This window comes from Aquarana catesbeiana, linkage group LG06 (assembly GCF_042186555.1).
Source record: "Aquarana catesbeiana isolate 2022-GZ linkage group LG06, ASM4218655v1, whole genome shotgun sequence".
Lineage (NCBI taxonomy): Eukaryota > Metazoa > Chordata > Amphibia > Anura > Ranidae > Aquarana > Aquarana catesbeiana.
Genome location: NC_133329.1, coordinates 213,176,289 through 213,201,367, shown reverse-complemented (window position 1 = coordinate 213,201,367; position 25,079 = coordinate 213,176,289). Strand labels below are relative to the sequence as shown.

The window sequence follows — 25,079 nt, the reverse complement described above, 5'->3', positions numbered from 1 at the left end:
GGGGCTCTTATCAAAATTGTGTACTAAATAGGCTTCAATGACCTCTAGGCTCCTCTGGGCCTGCATCTTGCTTCCAGCAAACACATTATACTTTCCACTCCCTTACTGATTTTACTCCTGGTAGTTCATGTGACTCAAGTCTTAAAACTGTTCACATTTACAAGAGTCAGCACAATACATATATAACTACCTGGCGAACAGTGAGGTTTTTAAACTGAAAATGTCAGTATTGTGCAACATAACTGCTAATTGGATTTATTTTTCCACTTTTGCTAACATGATTTTACTTTCTATATTCAGTATATCTTGCAGTAACAATGTGCTTGCTCTTTTCCTTCATAAGCCTTACCGAATTTTCAACACCTGGCTTGGTGACCCCTCCAAAACACTTCTGTTGGCTGAAGTTTTAAATGTCATGAAGCGAGAGGCTCTCCTAAACAACGCTGTCCAAGCTGGAAAAGTTCTTTTAGATGGCCTTCTGGATATCCAGGTAATCTTTATTTTTTTTTACATTACATCTGTCTATAGTTTTCTGTTATAGCTATACTCATATGTAAGTTTTTTGTAAATTAAACAATTTGTTTTTAGAATCTAAAATTTTTTTGCAAGGTGCACCTTATTAACCACTACCCTACCAGCGTAGAGGAAAATGAGGCTAGCAGGATCATCTCCTCCCTCCGGGCAGGCATCATACGACGTCCGCCCGTTCACGCTGGAATGAGGCCTGTCCATCAGGACATAGCTCATCCCTGATCAGGGTAAAGAGCCAATGAAAATGCCTCTTTACCATGTGACCGGCTGTGTCAAATCACAGCCGGTAACATGTGTTGTCGTTGCTCTCGTGCGCACCCACCCCCCGGGCACACAGCGCGGTAATAGAGGATGAGGTGTGTCCTATCTGCAGCCCATCAGAGTACCAAGTACCTGTCTGCAGCCCAGCAGGGTACACGAGTACCTGTCTGCAGCCCAGCAGGGTACCCGAGTACCTGTCTACAGCCCATCAGGATACCCGAGTACTCGTCTCCAGGCCCATCAGGGTACCAATCTCCAGAGCCATCAGAGTAGCAGTCTCCAGAGCCATCAGAGTACCCCTCTCCAGACCCATCAGAGTACCCGTCTCCAGACCCATCAGGGTACCCGTCTCCAGACCCATCAGGGTACCCGTCTCCAGACCCATCAGGGCACCCGTCTCCAGTCCCATCAGGGCACCCGTCTCCAGTCCCATCAGGGCACCCGTCTCCAGTCCCATCAGGGCACCCGTCTCTAGTCCCATCAGGGCACCCGTCTCCAGTCCCATCAGGGCACCCGTCTCCAGTCCCATCAGGGCACCCGTCTCCAGTCCCATCAGGGCACCCGTCTCCAGACCCATCAGAGTACCCCGAGTACCTGTCTCTTGGGGTCATTTTGTGGGCGTTTTACATTGTCCTGGTGCTCCAGGGTCTTCACTGATGTTATAGGTAGTCAGGAAATTATGTGTAATTTATGCTCCTAGAACACCTGGAGGGAGCTACTTTGATGTTGGGGCCCTGTATGTGGCTAGACTGTGTAACAGTCTCACACATGTGGTATCGCCATGTTCTGGAGGAGTAGCAGAATGTATTTTGTGGTGTAATTACATAGTTACATAGGCCGAACAGTGAAGTAGCACCTTCAGGTGTTCTACAAGCATAAATTACACTTCTCATTTCTCAACCACCTGTTACACTTTTGAAGACCCAGGAGCACCTGGACAATGGAAAGGCCCACAAAATGACCCCATTTTGGAAAGCTAACACCCCAACGTATAATCTATGAGGCATAATGAGTCTTGAACAGTTAATTTTTTTACAGAAGTTTTTGGAAAATGTGGAAAAAAAATAAACACATTTTTTTTTTACACAAAGTTGTCCATTTATAAGATATTTCTAACACATAGCATGTACATAGCAAAAATTACACCCCAAAATACATTCTGCTACTCCTCCTGAGTATGGTGATACCACATGTGTGAGACTTTTACATAGCCTGGTCACATACAGAGGTCCAACATCCAAGTAGCACCTCCAGATGTTCTAGGAGCATAAATTACACACACAAATTCCTGCCAACCTATCACATTGTTGAAGGCCCTTCATATATCTAACCCATAGCATGTACTGTACATACCAATTACAAACCAAAATACATTCTTCTGAGTAAAGAGTAAACAAAAGATTACCTGCGTTTTTATTAGTGCAGTGGTCCACAGAGGAGAGCATTGGACCAGATAGCAGGCAGGGATGTGGTCAGCAGCAGCGAAAGGATCGTCCATGCAGCAGGCAGAAATACTTTCCATAGTACAGGAAGTAGGCAGAGATATGGTTAGTGCAGCCAAAGTATTGGTCCAGGCAACAGGCACATGGTCCACGAAAAGTCCTGGGTCAGTGCAGGTAGAGTTATTGTCAGCACAGCCAAAGTATTGATCCAGGCAGCAGACAGGGCCATCAAGTTTAGGGCCTTGGTCAGGAACAAATGGGGATAGGGGTAGAGGCTTCTCCCACCCAAATCGCTTTGAAGCCTCCAGACAACCAGACCCTGTTCTGGGAATTACAAAACAAAGAGAAAACCAAAAACTGTTTTTCTCAACTCAGAACACTATTCTGGAGCCCCTCACATATGACCCTTGTGTAGCAGGGTGAAAGATCAGTTCAAGGGGCAGACAAAAACATGGTCAACAGGCCGAGGTCAGTGCAGGTAAAAGGCAGAAATAGACGGTAGGCAGAGACATAGTCGATAGTCCAGGGTCAGTTCAAGTGAAAGGCAGAAACATGGCGGATAAACAATGCAGACGGCAGGCAGAGGCATAGTCGATAAACAGGCCAGGGTCAGTTGAGTTGAGTCACTAGGTTGGTTTGTTGAGGCAGCAGGGAAATAATCAACACAGAAATTGAAACCGGGGAAATGGCAGTCTATTAGAAAGTTGGGCTAATAGTTTACGAGAGTGTGCTAGCGCCTGAAGCATTCTCTGATGCATAGGCCAGGTTGGGAGGGACATTGGGGACAATGGAAACTGATGTCTTTTCTCACTCCTCTTTTGCTGCACACCCAACATCTTTTTTTGGCGTCTTCTTCAGGTTGCTGATGGTGGAATATTGTCAGGAAAATGGTGCTCATGCAGTCTGCTGATACAATCGGAGCGAATGCTTTGAGGGGGGGATCCTGGCTGATAGATCAGGGCAGTGATCATTTAAATCCACCCCCCCCCCCCGGTACACGGCAAGGCTGCCCCCTCCCCCCCCTTTTGTTTGTTATCATAATAGAACACTTAGCATGTGCCATATGCAAGAATGCCTCTATTCATGGCATTCAAACACCTTCCTCCCACCACAAGCTATCCCTATATGCTGATTACCTTTTCGTGTATATACAAAATCTCACTACCATCTCTCTTCCTTCGGCTCCTTTAGCAACTTTAAACTTAATGTAGCCAAAACGGAGGCTCTCAATATATCCCTCCCTGCCTCTACATTGTCCCTACTGAAATCAAACTTCTCCTTTCAATGACAAACAAAAGGGATATCATACCTAGGGGTTATTATCCCCTCTAATCTAACCAACCTATTTCCACTGAACTATGTCCCCCTACTCTCCCGCATACGGAAAGACTTGCATGAATGGGGTGGATCCCCCTTGCTGTGGTTCGGGTTGATCAACACTCTTAAAATGGACACCCTGCCCAAACTCTTATACCTTTTTCAAATGATCCCTGTTATAGTTCCCAAATCTTTCTTCACCTCCTTAGGATCCCTGGCTATTAGATTTATGTGGAACCGTGGCCTCCCCAGAGTTAAGTACAAACTGATTACTCTCTCCAAATTACAGGGTGGGGCTGGTCTCCCTGACTTTAAGCTCTATTGCAAAGCCACCCATATGGCACACGTCCTGGAATGGTTCCCTCGTCCCTTCCTGAAGGTGTCGGTCTCAATAGAGCAAGACTTGGCCCCCGTGGAATCTTCGGGCCCTCCTATGGGGATATAGACACAACTATGCCCACTTGCCCTTTCTCTCACCACTAATGCTAGCCTCTCTTAAACTTTGGTATGGCAGAGGTCTCAGCGCCAGTTTATCTTCTGACCCACCTTTGCTGACACCTCTGTTTGATAACCCAACGTTCCCACAGGGCGTGGGAGCGACGACCATGGGATCTTTCAAACGTACTGATTGGCCTCAAGTGCATTCTTTTGTACATCATTTACAGGGGACACTGGTCACGCCGGCAGGATCCTGTGACTGGCTCACCACCCTGCACATGTCAACGTTCACTAAACACCTACACGCTTCCTCCCAAATACACCGCCCCCAAACTGGTTTTGAGGACTTGTGTTCCCTCACGGAAATGCCCAGACACCTTCTCTCATCCCTATATGGCCTATTACAGGCTCTAACACACGACCACCTGCCACATTACACCAGGATGTGGTCTGCGAACTTGGGTGAGGACATCTCCAGACCGGAATGGCAGACATCGTTCCACTTTACACATAAATCAACGATATCATGCTATTCTTTTGAAAAGAATTACAAGATCCTATCCAGATGGTACAGGGACCCCGCCACTTTGCACAAAATGTTTCCATCTTCTTCAGCCACCTGCTGGCGTTGTGACGCCTCTACTTGGACTTATCTACACGTCTGGTGGGACTGTGAGAGGATCCACCCCTTCTGGACTCAGGTATTTGAGTATTACAATAAAATCTATGATGAAACATTACCGACCTCCCCAAAGATTGCTCTCCTCTCTATACTTCCCGGGTCTATAACAACACAAAAACGAAGCCTACTACGTTTTTTTTATGTCCTCAACGAGACAGCTCATTCCATCATATTGCAAAACAACCACCACTCCTCCTTTATCATGGTGGGTTTAGACCATGAATGATACCATGAGAATGGAAGAGATGTTGGCCCTTGATAATGACACACATGAAAAGTGTACAATGTTGTGGTCTGTCTGGCTCCGCTTCTCCACCTCAGACACCCTAATGAACATGCTATCGAGCCCGCTGACAACATCTTAATGAGAACCTCACCCCTGAGGCTCACTACCCATGAAGCCATTGATCCGCCACCTTTTAATCTAACACTTCCCCTAGAAAATGTCTCACCAGCAGCTCTTCCGCTATTGTTTGACTTTTCCCTCCACCCCTCTCTCTCTACTTCTCCATGTTCCTCCCCGACTCATCCCTCCCCCTCCTCTTTTTCCTTTTCCTTCCCTCTTTCTCTCCTTTTTCCGATCTGGTCTTTTCTCTTTTACTCTCTACAACCTACAAGTATTAATCTATACTATGAACACCAAGGCTTATTAGCCAGAACCATTTCTTGTACCAGAAGACGGTCCTTCACTCTAGCTCAACCCTACTAGATCACAGGAGTCAAGCTATGAGCGATAGCCATTGGGCTGACTAGCTACACATGTTTGTCTATGACCATCCATGGTTTGTTTGATTTTCATGTTGTTCACTGTGTTTTCTATGAAAATGTTAATATATTTTCAACACTAAATCCACCCCCCCCCCCCATGAACTTATTGTATTCAAGTATTCAAGTTTTCTTCAGGTATAGGTGGCGAAAAAGGGGCAAACTGGTGTAGTAGTTGTCCATGTAAATGTGATACCCCTTTTGAGGAGTGGGAATGCCAACTTCCATACAGTTTTCCCGCTTATTCCCTTGTAAGTTGGACACTCAGGGGGCTGGAGCTGGGAGTCTTTGCCTTCATACACACGAAAGGCATTCACATATCTGGAGGAACTTTAACAGAGCTTGTTGAGCTTCAAGCCGTACCTCACCCCCTTACTGGGGATATACTGCTTGATTCCCAGCCGGCCTGTGAAATGGACCAGGGATTCGTCCACAGAGATGTTCTGGTCAGGGATGTAAAGTTCAGCAAACCTCTTACTAAAAAAATCAATTAGGGGGCGATTTTCTACAATTTATCAAAGTCTGGATGATTTCGGGGGGGGGGGGGGGGGGACTGTGAGTTATTACTGAAATGCAGGAACCGCATGATCACAGCTGAAAAAATTGGCATATGGTAGATGGGGTTGGTAGTCCAATATGCATGCAGTTCATTTTTTTTGTAAGCCCCATGTTGAGCGTAAGGTCTAAAAACTCTAAGCTCCTCCACTGTTAGGGGTCTCCATTCAAAAGGGAGGGCATAGCATGAGTTGGGGTTGTTCTCTATATATTGACGGGCAAAAAGATTTGTTTGGTCCATGATGCTTTGAAGTAATTCATCAGGGAAAAAAAAAATTAAAAAGTCGATTTCAGAGAAACCTTTGGTGTTGGCCTGCACACTTGGCTGTGCTGTGAAAGGGCGGATTGTGGCTGAACCTGTGCTAGAAGGCAGCCACAATGGGTTGGCCAAGACATCCAGAAGATGGGTTTGGGCACTACTTCTTTGGCGTGGAATTCCAGCACTTTACTGGGCCTTTCCTCCTGGGGTCTAGCAGCACTTGTACTAGGCCTCTCCTCCTGGGGTCTAGCAGCGCTTGTACTGGGCCTCCCCTCCTGGGGTCTAGTGCCATTGGCATTTGCTGATTGGAAATTGGGGTGTCTGGTGCTGCTGTAGCTGCCTGGAGTTCAGACCGTCTTCTTGCCGCAGCAGCGGCGAGAAGCGGAGGACGTCACTACTTCCTCCTCCGATTCAAAAATACTGCCTTTGGGGGGCTCGTATTGCGAACCAGAATCGTAACTGGAATCGTAACTGTACTGGGGCGGTGAGAGCCCCCGCTGTTCTCATCGGTCAGGCTTAGCATTTGGTATGCCTCTTCTGGGGTGTATAATCTTCTGGACATGGTGGCTGTATTACAGGGCTGCACGACAAGGACTAATGGGCTGTACGTCAGCTAGAAATTGGCTGCATGTCAGGCACTGCTGGGCTCACGGGACAGGTACTCAGTTGGAGTGGCAGATACTCTGACATGGTGACAGGTACTCCTGATGGGGGTGACAGGTACTCCTGATGGGGGTGATGGGTACTCAGGTACTCCTGATGGGGGTGACAGGTACTCCTGATGGGGGTGACAGGTACTCCTGATGGGGGTGACGGGTACTCAGGTACTCCTGATGGGGGTGACAGGTACTCCTGATGGGGGTGACGGGTACTCAGGTACTCCTGATGGAGGTGACAGGTACTCCCGATGGGGCTGACTGGTACTCAGGTCCTCCTGATGGAGGTGACAGGTAATCCTGATGGGGATGACAGGTACTCAGGTACTCCTGATGGGGGTGACAGGTACTCAGGTACTCCTGATGGGGTTGACAGGTACTCCCTGATGGGGGTGACAGGTACTCCTGATGGGGGTGACGGGTACTCCTGATGGGGGTGACGGGTACTCCTGATGGGGGTGACGGGTACTCCTGATGGGGGTGACAGGTACTCCTGATGGGGGTGACGGGTACTCCGGATGGGGGTGACGGGTACTCAGGTACTCCTGATGGAGGTGACAGGTACTCCTGATGGGGGTGACGGGTACTCAGGTACTCCTGATGGAGATGACAGGTACTCCTGATGGGGGTGACAGGTACTCCTGATGGGGGTGACGGGTACTCAGGTACTCCTGATGGAGGTGACAGGTAATCCTGATGGGGGTGACAGGTACTCAGGTACTCCTGATGGGGTTGACAGGTACTCCCTGATGGGGGTGACAGGTACTCCTGATGTACTCCTGATGGGGGTGACGGGTACTCCTGATGGGGGTGACGGGTACTCCTGATGGGGGTGACAGGTACTCCTGATGGGGGTGACAGGTACTCCTGATGGGGGTGACGGGTACTCCGGATGGGGGTGACGGGTACTCAGGTACTCCTGATGGAGGTGACAGGTACTCCTGATGGGGGTGACGGGTACTCAGGTACTCCTGATGGAGGTGACAGGTAATCCTGATGGGGGTGACAGGTACTCAGGTACTCCTGATGGGGTTGACAGGTACTCCCTGATGGGGGTGACAGGTACTCCTGATGTACTCCTGATGGGGGTGACGGGTACTCCTGATTGGGGTGACAGGTACTCCTGATGGGGGTGACAGGTACTCCTGATGGGGGTGACGGGTACTCCGGATGGGGGTGACGGGTACTCAGGTACTCCTGATGGAGGTGACAGGTACTCCTGATGGGGGTGACGGGTACTCAGGTGCTCCTGATGGAGATGACAGGTACTCCTGATGGGGGTGACAGGTACTCCTGATGGGGGTGACGGGTACTCAGGTACTCCTGATGGAGGTGACAGGTACTCCCGATGGGGGTGACTGATACTCAGGTCCTCCTGATGGAGGTGACAGGTAATCCTGATGGGGGTGACAGGTACTCGGGTACTCCTGATGGGGGTGACAGGTACTCAGGTACTCCTGATGGGGTTGACAGGTACTCCTGATGGGGGTGACAGGTACTCAGGTACTCCTGATGGGGTTGACAGGTACTCCTGATGGGGGTGACAGGTACTCAGATACTCCTGGTGGAGGTGACAGGTACTCGTGATGGGTACTCAGGTACTCCTGATGGGGGTGACAGGTACTCCCGATGAGGGTGACTGGTACTCAGATACTCCTGATGGAGGTGACAGGTACTTGTGACGGGTACTCCTGATGGGGGGTGACGGGTACTCAGGTACTCCTGATGGAGGTGACAGGTACTCCCGATGGGGGTGACAGGTACTCCTGATGGGGATGACAGGTACTCCTGATGGGGGTGACAGGTACTCAGGTGCTCCTGATGGGGTTGACAGGTGCTCCTGATGGGGGTGACAGGTACTCATGTTGGGTACTCTGGTACTCCTGATGGAGGTGACAGGTACTCCTGATGGGGGTGACAGGTACTCCTAAAGTACTCCTGATGGGGGTGACGGGTACTCCTGATGGGGGTGACAGGTACTCCTGATGGGGGTGACAGGTACTCCTGATGGAGGTGACAGGTACTCCTGATGGGGGTGACGGGTACTCCGGATGGGGGTGACGGGTACTCAGGTACTCCTGATGGGGTTGACAGGTACTCCCTGATGGGGGTGACAGGTACTCCTGATGTACTCCTGATGGGGGTGACAGGTACTCCTGATGGGGGTGACAGGTACTCCTGATGGGGGTGACAGGTACTCCTGATGGGGGTGACGGGTACTCCGGATGGGGGTGACGGGTACTCAGGTACTCCTGATGGAGGTGACAGGTACTCCTGATGGGGGTGACGGGTACTCAGGTACTCCTGATGGAGATGACAGGTACTCCTGATGGGGGTGACAGGTACTCCTGATGGAGGTGACAGGTACTCCTGATGGGGGTCACAGGTACTCCTGATGGGGGTGACAGGTACTCCTGATGGGGGTGACAGGTACTCCTGATGGGTACTCAGGTACTGATGATGGGTACTCCTGATGGAGGTGACAGGTACTCCAGATAGGGGTGACAGGTACTCCTGATGGGGGTGACGGGTACTCAGGTACTCCTGATGGAGGTGACAGGTACTCCTGATGGGGGTGACGGGTACTCAGGTACTCCTGATGGAGGTGACAGGTAATCCTGATGGGGGTGACAGGTACTCAGGTACTCCTGATGGGGTTGACAGGTACTCCCTGATGGGGGTGACAGGTACTCCTGATGTACTCCTGATGGGGGTGACGGGTACTCCTGATGGGGGTGACAGGTACTCCTGATGGGGGTGACAGGTACTCCTGATGGGGGTGACGGGTACTCCGGATGGGGGTGACGGGTACTCAGGTACTCCTGATGGAGATGACAGGTACTCCTGATGGGGGTGACAGGTACTCCTGATGGGGGTGACGGGTACTCAGGTACTCCTGATGGAGGTGACAGGTAATCCTGATAGGGGTGACAGGTACTCAGGTACTCCTGATGGGGGTGACAGGTACTCCTGATGTACTCCTGATGGGGGTGACAGGTACTCCTGATGGGGGTGACAGGTACTCCTGATGGGGGTGACAGGTACTCCCTGATGGGGGTGACAGGTACTCCTGATGGGGGTGACAGGTACTCCTGATGGGGTTGACAGGTACTCCCTGATGGGGGTGACAGGTACTCCTGATGGGGGTGACAGGTACTCCTGATGGGGTTGACAGGTACTCCCTGATGGGGGTGACAGGTACTCCTGATGTACTCCTGATGGGGGTGACAGGTACTCCTGATGGGGGTGACGGGTACTCCGGATGGGGGTGACGGGTACTCAGGTACTCCTGATGGAGATGACAGGTACTCCTGATGGGGGTGACAGGTACTCCTGATGGGGGTGACGGGTACTCAGGTACTCCTGATGGAGGTGACAGGTAATCCTGATGGGGGTGACAGGTACTCAGGTACTCCTGATGGGGGTGACAGGTACTCCTGATGTACTCCTGATGGGGGTGACAGGTACTCCTGATGGGGGTGACAGGTACTCCTGATGGGGGTGACAGGTACTCCTGATGGGGGTGACAGGTACTCCTGATGGGGGTGACGGGTACTCAGGTACTCCTGATGGAGGTGACAGGTACTCCTGATGGGGGTGACGGGTACTCAGGTACTCCTGATGGAGATGACAGGTACTCCTGATGGGGGTGACAGGTACTCCTGATGGGGGTGACAGGTACTCCTGATGGAGGTGACAGGTACTCCTGATGGGGGTCACAGGTACTCCTGATGGGGGTGACAGGTACTCCTGATGGGGGTGACAGGTACTCCTGATGGGTACTCAGGTACTGATGATGGGTACTCAGGTACTCCTGATGGAGGTGACAGGTACTCCAGATAGGGGTGACAGGTACTCCTGATGGGGGTGACAGGTACTCAGGTACTCCTGATGGGGGTGACGGTTACTCAGGTACTCCTGATGGGGGTGACAGGTACTCCTGATGGGGGTGACGGTTACTCAGGTACTCCTGATGGAGGTGACAGGTACTCCTTATGGGGGTGACAGGTACTCCTGATGGAGGTGACAGGTACTCAGATACTCCTGGTGGAGGTGACAGGTACTCGTGATGGGTACTCAGGTACTCCTGATGGGGGTGATGGGTACTCGGGTACTCCTGATGGAGGTGACAGGTACTCCTGATGAGGGTGACGGGTACTCAGATACTCCTGATGGAGGTGACAGGTACTTGTGACGGGTAATCCTGATGGGGGGTGACGGGTACTCAGGTACTCCTGATGGAGGTGACAGGTACTCCCGATGGGGGTGACAGGTACTCAGGTGCTCCTGATGGGGTTGACAGGTGCTCCTGATGGGGTTGACAGGTGCTCCTGATGGGGTTGACAGGTGCTCCTGATGGGGGTGACAGGTGCTCCTGATGGGGGTGACAGGTACTCATCTTGGGTACTCTGGTACTCCTGATGGAGGTGACAGGTACTCCTGATGGGGGTGACAGGTACTCCTAAAGTACTCCTGATGGGGGTGACGGGTACTCCTGATGGGGGTGACAGGTACTCCTGATGGGGGTGACAGGTACTCCTGATGGGGGTGACAGGTACTCCTGATGGGGGTGACAGGTACTCCTGATGGGGGTGACAGGTACTCATGATGGGTACTCAGGTACTGATGATGGGTACTCAGGTACTCCTGATGGAGGTGACAGGTACTCCAGATAGGGGTGACAGGTACTCAGGTACTCCTGATGGGGGTGACAGGTACTCAGGTACTCCTGATGGGGGTGACAGGTACTCCTGATGGGGGTGACGGTTACTCAGGTACTCCTGATGGAGGTGACAGGTACTCCTTATGGGGGTGACAGGTACTCCTGATGGAGGTCACAGGTACTCATGATGGGTACTCAGGTACTCATGATGGGGGTGACAGGTACTCATGTTGGGTACTCAGGTACTCCTGATGGAAGTGACAGGTACTCCTGATGGGGGTGACAGGTACTCGGGTACTCCTGATGTGGGTGACGAGTACTCCTAATGTGGGTGACGAGTACTCCTGATGGGGGTGACAGGTACTCCTGATGGGGGTGACAGGTGCTCCTGATGGGGGTGACAGGTACTCATCTTGGGTACTCTGGTACTCCTGATGGAGGTGACAGGTACTCCTGATGGGGGTGACAGGTACTCCTAAAGTACTCCTGATGGGGGTGACGGGTACTCCTGATGGGGGTGACAGGTACTCCTGATGGGGGTGACAGGTACTCCTGATGGGGGTGACAGGTACTCCTGATGGGGGTGACAGGTACTCATGATGGGTACTCAGGTACTGATGATGGGTACTCAGGTACTCCTGATGGAGGTGACAGGTACTCCAGATAGGGGTGACAGGTACTCAGGTACTCCTGATGGGGGTGACAGGTACTCAGGTACTCCTGATGGGGGTGACAGGTACTCCTGATGGGGGTGACGGTTACTCAGGTACTCCTGATGGAGGTGACAGGTACTCCTTATGGGGGTGACAGGTACTCCTGATGGAGGTCACAGGTACTCATGATGGGTACTCAGGTACTCATGATGGGGGTGACAGGTACTCATGTTGGGTACTCAGGTACTCCTGATGGAAGTGACAGGTACTCCTGATGGGGGTGACAGGTACTCGGGTACTCCTGATGTGGGTGACGAGTACTCCTAATGTGGGTGACGAGTACTCCTGATGGGGGTGACAGGTACTCCTGATGGGGGTGACAGGTACTCCTGATGGGGGTGACATGTACTCCTGATGGGGGTGACATGTACTCCTGATGGGGGTGACAGGTACTCCTGATGGAGGTCACAGGTACTCCTGATGGAGGTCACAGGTACTCATGATGGGTACTCAGGTACTCCTGATGGAGGTGACAGGTACTCCTGATAGGGGTGACAGGTACTCAGGTACTCCTGATGGGGGTGACAGGTACTCAGGTACTTCTGATGGGGGTGACAGGTACTCCTGATGGGGGTGACGGTTACTCAAGTACTCCTGATGGAGGTGACAGGTACTCCTTATGGGGGTGACAAGTACTCCTGATGGAGGTCACAGGTACTCATGATGGCTACTCAGGTACTCCTGATGGAGGTGACAGGTACTGCTGATAGGGGTGACAGATACTCAGGTACTCCTGATGGGGGTGACAGGTACTCAGGTACTCCTGGTGGGGTTGACGGGTACTCCTGATGGGGTTGACGGGTACTCCTGATGGGGTTGACGGGTACTCCTGATGGGGGTGACGGGTACTCCTGATGGGGGTGACAGGTACTCCTGATGGGGGTGACAGGTACTCGGGTACTCCTGATGGGGGTGACAGGTACTCGGGTACTCCTCATGGGGGTGACAGGTACTCAGGTACTCTTGATGGGGGTCGACAGGTACTCCTGATGGGGTCGACAGGTACTCCTGATGGGGGTCAACAGGTACTCGGATACTCCTGATGGGGGTGACAGGTACTCAGGTACTCCTGGTGGGGTTGACGGGTACTCCTGATGGGGTTGACGGGTACTCCTGATGGGGTTGACGGGTACTCCTGATGGGGTTGATGGGTACTCCTGATGGGGTTGACAGGTACTCCTGATGGGGGTCACAGGTACTCATGATCGGTACTCAGGTACTCATGATCGGTACTCAGGTACTCATGATCGGTACTCAGGTACTCATGATCGGTACTCAGTTACTCATGATCGGTACTCCTGATGGAGGTGACAGGTACTCCTGATGGGGGTGACAGGCACTCAGGTACTCCTGAGGGGGGTGACAGGCACTCAGGTACTCCTGATGCGGGTGACAGGTACTCAGGTACTCCTGATGGGGGTGACAGGTACTCCTGATGGAGGTGACAGGTACTCATGATGGGTACTCCTGATGGAGGTGACAGGTACTCCTGATGGGGGTGACAGGTACTCCTGATGGGGGTGACAGGTACTCAGGTACTCCTGATGGGGCAAACAGGTACTCAGGTACTCCTGATGGGGGTTGACGGTTACTCAGGTACTCCTGATGGGGTGACAGGTACTCCTGATGGGTGTGACAGGTACTCGGGTACTCCTAATGGGGTTGACAGGTACTTCTGATGGGGGTGACAGGTACTCCTGATGGGGGTGACAGGTACTCCTGATGGGTGTGACAGGTACTCGGGTACTCCTAATGGGGTTGACAGGTACTTCTGATGGGGGTGACAGGTACTCCTGATGGGGGTGACAGGTACTCCTGATGGGGGTGACAGGTACTCAGGTACTCCTGATGGTTGCGACAGGTACTCCTGATGGGGGCGACAGGTACTCCTGATGGGGCTGACAGGTACTCAGGTACTCCTGATGGGGGCGACAGGTACTCCTGATGGGAGTGACAGGTACTCAGGTACTCCTGATGGGGGTGACAGGTACTCCTGATGGGGGTGACAGGTACACCTGATGGGGTTGACGGTTACTCAGGTACTCCTGATGGGGTTGACGTTTACTCAGGTACTCCTGATGGGGGTTGACAGGTACTCCTGATGGGGGTTGCCAGATACTCCTGATGGGGGTTGACAGGTACTCCTGATGGGGGTTGACAGATAATCCTGATGGGGTTGACAGGTATTCCTGATGGGGGTGACAGGTACTCGGGTACTCCTGATGGGGGTGACAGGTACTCCTGATGGAGGTGACAGGTACTCATGATGGGTACTCCTGATGGAGGTGACAGGTACTCCTGATGGGGGTGACAGGTACTCCTGATGGGGGTGACAGGTACTCAGGTACTCCTGATGGGGCAAACAGGTACTCAGGTACTCCTGATGGGGGTGACAGGTACTCCAGATGGGGGTGATGGTTACTCAGGTACTCCTGATGGAGGTGACAGGTACTCCTGATGGGGGTGACAGGTACTCAGGTACTCCTGATGGGGGTGACAGGTACTCCTGATGGGGTTGACGGTTACTCAGGTACTCCTGATGGGGTGACAGGTACTCCTGATGGGTGTGACAGGTACTCGGGTACTCCTAATGGGGTTGACAGGTACTTCTGATGGGGGTGACAGGTACTCCTGATGGGGGTGACAGGTACTCCTGATGGAGGTGACAGGTACTCATGATGGGTACTCCTGATGGAGGTGACAGGTACTCCTGATGGGGGTGACAGGTACTCCTGATGGGGGTGACAGGTACTCAGGTACTCCTGATGGGGCAAACAGGTACTCAGGTACTCCTGATGGGGGTTGACAGGTACTCCTGATGGGGTTGACGGTTACTCAGGTACTCCTGATGGGGTGACAGGTACTCCTGATGGGTGTGACAGGTACTCGGGTACTCCTAATGGGGTTGACAGGTACTTCTGATGGGGGTGACAGGTACTCCTGATGGGGGTGACAGGTACTCCTGATGGGGGTGACAGGTACTCCTGATGGGGGTGACAGGTACTCTTGATGGGGGTGACGGGTACTCAGGTACTCCTGATGGGGGCGACAGGTACTCCTGATGGGGCTGACAGGTACTCAGGTACTCCTGATGGGGGTGACAGGTACTCCTGGTGGGAGTGACAGGTACTCCTGATGGGGGTGACAGGTACTCCTGATGGGGGTGACAGGTACACCTGATGGGGTTGACGGTTACTCAGGTACTCCTGATGGGGTTGACGTTTACTCAGGTACTCCTGATGGGGGTTGACAGGTACTCCTGATGGGGGTTGACAGGTACTCCTGATGGGGGTTGACAGGTACTCCTGATGGGGGTTGACAGGTACTCCTGATGGGGGTTGACAGGTACTCCTGATGGGGGTTGACAGGTACTCCTGATGGGGTTGACAGGTATTCCTGATGGGGGTGACAGGTACTCGGATACTCCTGATGGGGGTGACAGGTACTCCTGATGGGGGTGACAGGTACTTAGGTACTCCTGATGGAGGTGACAGGTACTCATGATGGGTACTCAGGTACTCCTGATGGAGGTGAAAGGTACTCATGATGGGGGTGACAGGTACTCATGATGGGGGTGACAGGTACTCATGATGGGGGTGACAGGTACTCATGATGGGGGTGACAGGTATTCAAGTACTCTTGATGGGGTTGATGGTTACTCAGGTACTCCTGATGGAGGTGACAGGTACTCCTGATAGGGGTGACAGGTACTCAGGTACTCCTGATGGGGGTGACGTTTACTCAGGTACTCCTGATGGGGGTTGACAGGTACTCCTGATGGGGGTTGACAGGTACTCCTAATGGGGGTTGACAGGTACTCCTGATGGGGGTTGACAGGTACTCCTGATGGGGTTGACAGGTATTCCTGATGGGGGTGACAGGTACTCGGGTACTCCTGATGGGGGTGACAGGTACTCCTGATGGAGGTGACAGGTACTTAGGTACTCCTGATGGAGGTGACAGGTACTCCTGATGGAGGTGACAGGTACTCAGGTACTCCTGATGGAGGTGACAGGTACTCATGATGGGTACTCAGGTACTTCTGATAGAGATGAAAGGTACTCCTGATGGAGGTAAAAGGTACTCATGATGGGGGTGACAGGTACCTCCTGATGGGGGTTGACAGGTACTCCTGATGGGGTTGACAGGTATTCCTGATGGGGGTGACAGGTACTCGGTTACTCCTGATGGGGGTGACAGGTACTCCTGATGGGGGTGACGGGTACTTAGGTACTCCTGATGGAGGTGACAGGTACTTAGGTACTCCTGATGGAGGTGACAGGTACTCAGGTACTCCTGATGGAGGTGACAGGTACTCAGGTACTCCTGATGGAGGTGAAAGGAACTCCTAATGGAGGTGAAAGGTACTCCTGATGGGGGTGAAAGGTACTCCTGATGGGGGTGACAGGTACTCCTGATGGGGGTGACAGGTACTCATGATGGGGGTGACAGGTACTCATGATGGGGGTGACAGGTACTCATGATGGGGGTGACAGGTACTCATGATGGGGGTGACAGGTACTCATGATGGGGGTGACAGGTACTCCTGATGGGGAGTGACAGGTACTCAGGTACTCTTGATGGGGTTGATGGTTACTCAGGTACTCATGATGAGGTTGACAGGTACTCCTGATGGGGGTGACGGTCACTCAGGTACTCGATGGAGGTGACAGGTACTCCTGATGGGGGTGACGGTTACTCAAGTACTCCTGATGGAGGTGACAGGTACTCCTGATGGGGGTGACAGGTACTCCTGATTTGGTTGACGGTTACTCCTGATGGGGTTGACAGGTACTCCTGATGGGGTTGACAGGTACTCCTTATTGGGGTGACGGGTACTCCTGATGGAAGTGACAGGTACTCCTGATGGAGGTGACAGGTACTCCTGATGGGGGTGACAGGTACTCAGGTACTCCTGATGGAGGTGACAGGTACTCCTGATGGGGGTGACAGGTACTCCTGATGGGGGTGACGGGTACTCAGGTACTCCTGATGGTTGCGACAGGTACTCCTAATTTGGGCGACAGGTACTCCTGATGGGGCTGACAGGTACTCAGATACTCCTGATGGGGGCGACAGGTACTCCTGATGGGGGTGACAGGTACTCAGGTACTCCTGATGGAGGTGATAGGTACTCCTGATGGGGGTGACGGGTACTCAGGTACTCCTGATGGGGGTGACGGGTACTCGGGTACTCCTGATGGGGGTGATGGGTACTCAGGTACTCCTGATAAAGTTGACGGGTACTCAGGTACTCCTGATGGAGGTTACAGGTACTCCTGATGGGGGTGATGGGTAGTCAGGTACTCCTCATAGAGGTGACAGGTACTCCTGATGGGGGTGGCAAGTACTCGGGTACTCCTGATGGGGTGACAGGTACTCAGGTACTCCTGATGGAGGTGAAAGGTACTCATGATGGGTACTCAGGTACTCATGATGGGGGTGACAGGTACTCATGATGGGGGTGACAGGTACTCATGATGGGGGTGACAGGTACTCAGATACTCCTGATGGGGGTGACAGGTACTCAGGTACTCCTGATGGTGGTGACAGGTACTCAGGTACTCCTGATGGGGGTGACAGGTACTAAGGTACTCTTGATGGGGTTGATGGTTACTCAGGTACTCCTGATGGGGTTGACAGGTACTCCTGATGGGGGTGACGGTCACTCAGGTACTCCTGATGGAGGTGACAGGTACTCCTGATGGGGGTGACAGGTACTCAGGTACTCCTGATGGGGGTGACAGGTACTCAGGTACTCCTGATGGAGGTGACAGGTACTCCTGATGGGGGTGACGGGTACTCAGGTACTCCTGATGGGGGTGACGGGTGCTCAGGTACTCCTGATGGGGGTGATGGGTACTCAGGTACTCCTGATGAAGGTGACGGGTACTCAGGTACTCCTGATGGAGGTGACAGGTACTCCTGATGGGGGTGACAGGTACTCCTGATGGGGGTGACGGTCACTCAGGTACTCAATGGAGGTGACAGGTACTCCTGATGGGGGTGACGGTTACTCAGGTACTCCTGATGGAAGTGACAGGTACTCCTGATGGAGGTGACAGGTACTCCTGATGGGGGTGACAGGTACTCAGGTACTCCTGATGGAGGTGACAGGTACTCCTGATGGGGGTGACGGGTACATAGGTACTCCTGATGGGGGTGACGGGTACTCAGGTACTCCTGATGGTTGCGACAGGTACTCCTAATTTGGGCGACAGGTACTCCTGATGGGGGCGACAGGTACTCCTGATGGGGCTGACAGGTACTCAGGTACTCCTGATGGGGGCGACAGGTACTCCTGATGGGGGTGACAGGTACTCAGGTACTCCTGATGGAGGTGATAGGTACTCCTGATGGGGGTGATGGGTACTTAGGTACTCCTGATGGGGGTGACGGGTACTCGGGTACTCCTGATGGGGGTGATGGGTACTCAGGTACTCCTGATGAAGGTGACGGGTACTCAGGTACTCCTGATGGAGGTTACAGGTACTCCTGATGGGGGTGATGGGTAGTCAGGTACTCCTGATGGAGGTGACAGGTACTCCTGATGGGGGTGGCAAGTACTCGGGTACTCCTGATGGAGGTGACAGGTACTCATGATGGGTACTCGGGTACTCCTGATGGAGGTGAAAGGTACTCATGATGGGTACTCGGGTACTCCTGATGGAGGTGACAGGTACTCATGATGGGTACTCGGGTACTCCTGATGGAGGTGAAAGGTACTCATGATGGGTACTCAGGTACTCATGATGGGGGTGACAGGTACTCATGATGGGGGTGACAGGTACTCAGATACTCCTGATGGGGGTGACAGGTACTCAGGTACTCCTGATGGGGGTGACAGGTACTAAGGTACTCTTGATGGGGTTGACAGGTACTCCTGATGGGGGTGACGGTCACTCAGGTACTCCTGATGGAGGTGACAGGTACTCCTAATGGGGGTGACAGGTACTCAGATACTCCTGATGGAGGTGACAGGTACTCCTGATGGGGCTGACAGGTACTCAGGTACTCCTGATGGAGGTGACAGGTACTCCTGATGGGGGTGACGGGTACTCAGGTACTCCTGATGGGGGTGACGGGTACTCAGGTACTCCTGATGGAGGTGACAGGTACTCCTGATGGGGGTGACGGGTACATAGGTACTCCTGATGGGGGTGACGGGTACTCAGGTACTCCTGATGGTTGCGACAGGTACTCCTAATTTGGGCGACAGGTACTCCTGATGGGGGCGACAGGTACTCCTGATGGGGCTGACAGGTACTCAGGTACTCCTGATGGGGGCGACAGGTACTCCTGATGGGGGTGACAGGTACTCAGGTACTCCTGATGGAGGTGATAGGTACTCCTGATGGGGGTGATGGGTACTTAGGTACTCCTGATGGGGGTGACGGGTACTCGGGTACTCCTGATGGGGGTGATGGGTACTCAGGTACTCCTGATGAAGGTGACGGGTACTCAGGTACTCCTGATGGAGGTTACAGGTACTCCTGATGGGGGTGATGGGTAGTCAGGTACTCCTGATGGAGGTGACAGGTACTCCTGATGGGGGTGGCAAGTACTCGGGTACTCCTGATGGAGGTGACAGGTACTCATGATGGGTACTCGGGTACTCCTGATGGAGGTGAAAGGTACTCATGATGGGTACTCAGGTACTCATGATGGGGGTGACAGGTACTCATGATGGGGGTGACAGGTACTCAGATACTCCTGATGGGGGTGACAGGTACTCAGGTACTCCTGATGGGGGTGACAGGTACTAAGGTACTCTTGATGGGGTTGACAGGTACTCCTGATGGGGGTGACGGTCACTCAGGTACTCCTGATGGAGGTGACAGGTACTCCTAATGGGGGTGACAGGTACTCAGATACTCCTGATGGAGGTGACAGGTACTCCTGATGGGGCTGACAGGTACTCAGGTACTCCTGATGGAGGTGACAGGTACTCCTGATGGGGGTGACGGGTACTCAGGTACTCCTGATGGGGGTGACGGGTACTCAGGTACTCCTGATGGGGGTGATGGGTACTCAGGTACTCCTGATGGGGGTGACGGGTACTCAGGTACACCTGATGGGGTTGACGGTTACTCAGGTACTCCTGATGGGGTTGACGTTTACTCAGGTACTCCTGATGGGGGTTGACAGGTACTCCTGATGGGGGTTGACAGGTACTCCTGATGGGGGTTGACAGGTACTCCTGATGGGGGTTGACAGGTACTCCTGATGGGGGTTGACAGGTACTCCTGATGGGGGTTGACAGGTACTCCTGATGGGGGTTGACAGGTACTCCTGATGGGGTTGACAGGTATTCCTGATGGGGGTGACAGGTACTCGGATACTCCTGATGGGGGTGACAGGTACTCCTGATGGGGGTGACAGGTACTTAGGTACTCCTGATGGAGGTGACAGGTACTCATGATGGGTACTCAGGTACTCCTGATGGAGGTGAAAGGTACTCATGATGGGGGTGACAGGTACTCATGATGGGGGTGACAGGTACTCATGATGGGGGTGACAGGTACTCATGATGGGGGTGACAGGTATTCAAGTACTCTTGATGGGGTTGATGGTTACTCAGGTACTCCTGATGGAGGTGACAGGTACTCCTGATAGGGGTGACAGGTACTCAGGTACTCCTGATGGGGGTGACGTTTACTCAGGTACTCCTGATGGGGGTTGACAGGTACTCCTGATGGGGGTTGACAGGTACTCCTAATGGGGGTTGACAGGTACTCCTGATGGGGGTTGACAGGTACTCCTGATGGGGTTGACAGGTATTCCTGATGGGGGTGACAGGTACTCGGGTACTCCTGATGGGGGTGACAGGTACTCCTGATGGAGGTGACAGGTACTTAGGTACTCCTGATGGAGGTGACAGGTACTCCTGATGGAGGTGACAGGTACTCAGGTACTCCTGATGGAGGTGACAGGTACTCATGATGGGTACTCAGGTACTTCTGATAGAGATGAAAGGTACTCCTGATGGAGGTAAAAGGTACTCATGATGGGGGTGACAGGTACCTCCTGATGGGGGTTGACAGGTACTCCTGATGGGGTTGACAGGTATTCCTGATGGGGGTGACAGGTACTCGGTTACTCCTGATGGGGGTGACAGGTACTCCTGATGGGGGTGACGGGTACTTAGGTACTCCTGATGGAGGTGACAGGTACTTAGGTACTCCTGATGGAGGTGACAGGTACTCAGGTACTCCTGATGGAGGTGACAGGTACTCAGGTACTCCTGATGGAGGTGAAAGGAACTCCTGATGGAGGTGAAAGGTACTCCTGATGGGGGTGAAAGGTACTCCTGATGGGGGTGACAGGTACTCCTGATGGGGGTGACAGGTACTCCTGATGGGGGTGACAGGTACTCATGATGGGGGTGACAGGTACTCATGATGGGGGTGACAGGTACTCATGATGGGGGTGACAGGTACTCATGATGGGGGTGACAGGTACTCATGATGGGGGTGACAGGTACTCCTGATGGGGAGTGACAGGTACTCAGGTACTCTTGATGGGGTTGATGGTTACTCAGGTACTCATGATGAGGTTGACAGGTACTCCTGATGGGGGTGACGGTCACTCAGGTACTCGATGGAGGTGACAGGTACTCCTGATGGGGGTGACGGTTACTCAAGTACTCCTGATGGAGGTGACAGGTACTCCTGATGGGGGTGACAGGTACTCCTGATTTGGTTGACGGTTACTCCTGATGGGGTTGACAGGTACTCCTGATGGGGTTGACAGGTACTCCTTATTGGGGTGACGGGTACTCCTGATGGAAGTGACAGGTACTCCTGATGGAGGTGACAGGTACTCCTGATGGGGGTGACAGGTACTCAGGTACTCCTGATGGAGGTGACAGGTACTCCTGATGGGGGTGACGGGTACTCAGGTACTCCTGATGGTTGCGACAGGTACTCCTAATTTGGGCGACAGGTACTCCTGATGGGGCTGACAGGTACTCAGATACTCCTGATGGGGGCGACAGGTACTCCTGATGGGGGTGACAGGTACTCAGGTACTCCTGATGGAGGTGATAGGTACTCCTGATGGGGGTGACGGGTACTCAGGTACTCCTGATGGGGGTGACGGGTACTCGGGTACTCCTGATGGGGGTGATGGGTACTCAGGTACTCCTGATAAAGTTGACGGGTACTCAGGTACTCCTGATGGAGGTTACAGGTACTCCTGATGGGGGTGATGGGTAGTCAGGTACTCCTCATAGAGGTGACAGGTACTCCTGATGGGGGTGGCAAGTACTCGGGTACTCCTGATGGGGTGACAGGTACTCAGGTACTCCTGATGGAGGTGAAAGGTACTCATGATGGGTACTCAGGTACTCATGATGGGGGTGACAGGTACTCATGATGGGGGTGACAGGTACTCATGATGGGGGTGACAGGTACTCATGATGGGGGTGACAGGTACTCAGATACTCCTGATGGGGGTGACAGGTACTCAGGTACTCCTGATGGTGGTGACAGGTACTCAGGTACTCCTTATGGGGGTGACAGGTACTAAGGTACTCTTGATGGGGTTGATGGTTACTCAGGTACTCCTGATGGGGTTGACAGGTACTCCTGATGGGGGTGACGGTCACTCAGGTACTCCTGATGGAGGTGACAGGTACTCCTGATGGGGGTGACAGGTACTCAGGTACTCCTGATGGGGGTGACAGGTACTCAGGTACTCCTGATGGAGGTGACAGGTACTCCTGATGGGGGTGACGGGTACTCAGGTACTCCTGATGGGGGTGACGGGTGCTCAGGTACTCCTGATGGGGGTGATGGGTACTCAGGTACTCCTGATGAAGGTGACGGGTACTCAGGTACTCCTGATGGAGGTGACAGGTACTCCTGATGGGGGTGACAGGTACTCCTGATGGGGGTGACGGTCACTCAGGTACTCAATGGAGGTGACAGGTACTCCTGATGGGGGTGACGGTTACTCAGGTACTCTTGATGGGGTTGATGGTTACTCAGGTACTCCTGATGGGGTTGACAGGTACTCCTGATGGGGGTGACGGTCACTCAGGTACTCCTGATGGAGGTGACAGGTACTCCTGATGGGGGTGACAGGTACTCAGGTACTCCTGATGGGGGTGACAGGTACTCAGGTACTCCTGATGGAGGTGACAGGTACTCCTGATGGGGGTGACGGGTACTCAGGTACTCCTGATGGGGGTGACGGGTGCTCAGGTACTCCTGATGGGGGTGATGGGTACTCAGGTACTCCTGATGAAGGTGACGGGTACTCAGGTACTCCTGATGGAGGTGACAGGTACTCCTGATGGGGGTGACAGGTACTCCTGATGGGGGTGACGGTCACTCAGGTACTCAATGGAGGTGACAGGTACTCCTGATGGGGGTGACGGTTACTCAGGTACTCCTGATGGAAGTGACAGGTACTCCTGATGGAGGTGACAGGTACTCCTGATGGGGGTGACAGGTACTCAGGTACTCCTGATGGAGGTGACAGGTACTCCTGATGGGGGTGACGGGTACATAGGTACTCCTGATGGGGGTGACGGGTACTCAGGTACTCCTGATGGTTGCGACAGGTACTCCTAATTTGGGCGACAGGTACTCCTGATGGGGGCGACAGGTACTCCTGATGGGGCTGACAGGTACTCAGGTACTCCTGATGGGGGCGACAGGTACTCCTGATGGGGGTGACAGGTACTCAGGTACTCCTGATGGAGGTGATAGGTACTCCTGATGGGGGTGATGGGTACTTAGGTACTCCTGATGGGGGTGACGGGTACTCGGGTACTCCTGATGGGGGTGATGGGTACTCAGGTACTCCTGATGAAGGTGACGGGTACTCAGGTACTCCTGATGGAGGTTACAGGTACTCCTGATGGGGGTGATGGGTAGTCAGGTACTCCTGATGGAGGTGACAGGTACTCCTGATGGGGGTGGCAAGTACTCGGGTACTCCTGATGGAGGTGACAGGTACTCATGATGGGTACTCGGGTACTCCTGATGGAGGTGAAAGGTACTCATGATGGGTACTCAGGTACTCATGATGGGGGTGACAGGTACTCATGATGGGGGTGACAGGTACTCAGATACTCCTGATGGGGGTGACAGGTACTCAGGTACTCCTGATGGGGGTGACAGGTACTAAGGTACTCTTGATGGGGTTGACAGGTACTCCTGATGGGGGTGACGGTCACTCAGGTACTCCTGATGGAGGTGATAGGTACTCCTAATGGGGGTGACAGGTACTCAGATACTCCTGATGGAGGTGACAGGTACTCCTGATGGGGCTGACAGGTACTCAGGTACTCCTGATGGAGGTGACAGGTACTCCTGATGGGGGTGACGGGTACTCAGGTACTCCTGATGGGGGTGACGGGTACTCAGGTACTCCTGATGGAGGTGACAGGTACTCCTGATGGGGGTGACGGGTACATAGGTACTCCTGATGGGGGTGACGGGTACTCAGGTACTCCTGATGGTTGCGACAGGTACTCCTAATTTGGGCGACAGGTACTCCTGATGGGGGCGACAGGTACTCCTGATGGGGCTGACAGGTACTCAGGTACTCCTGATGGGGGCGACAGGTACTCCTGATGGGGGTGACAGGTACTCAGGTACTCCTGATGGAGGTGATAGGTACTCCTGATGGGGGTGATGGGTACTTAGGTACTCCTGATGGGGGTGACGGGTACTCGGGTACTCCTGATGGGGGTGATGGGTACTCAGGTACTCCTGATGAAGGTGACGGGTACTCAGGTACTCCTGATGGAGGTTACAGGTACTCCTGATGGGGGTGATGGGTAG

General features: G+C 53.2%; 1 protein-coding gene across 3 annotated transcripts in view; it reads left to right on the top strand.

Moving 5' to 3' along the window:
• ABAT (4-aminobutyrate aminotransferase) overlaps positions 1–25,079 on the top strand; it is a 585,676-nt gene that overhangs the window by 478,473 nt on the left and 82,124 nt on the right. For all 3 annotated transcript variants that reach the window (XM_073632986.1, XM_073632985.1, XM_073632987.1), the window contains exon 14: positions 344–490. In XM_073632986.1, the coding sequence (XP_073489087.1) occupies positions 344–490 (147 nt within the window). The remainder of the gene's footprint in view (positions 1–343; positions 491–25,079) is intronic.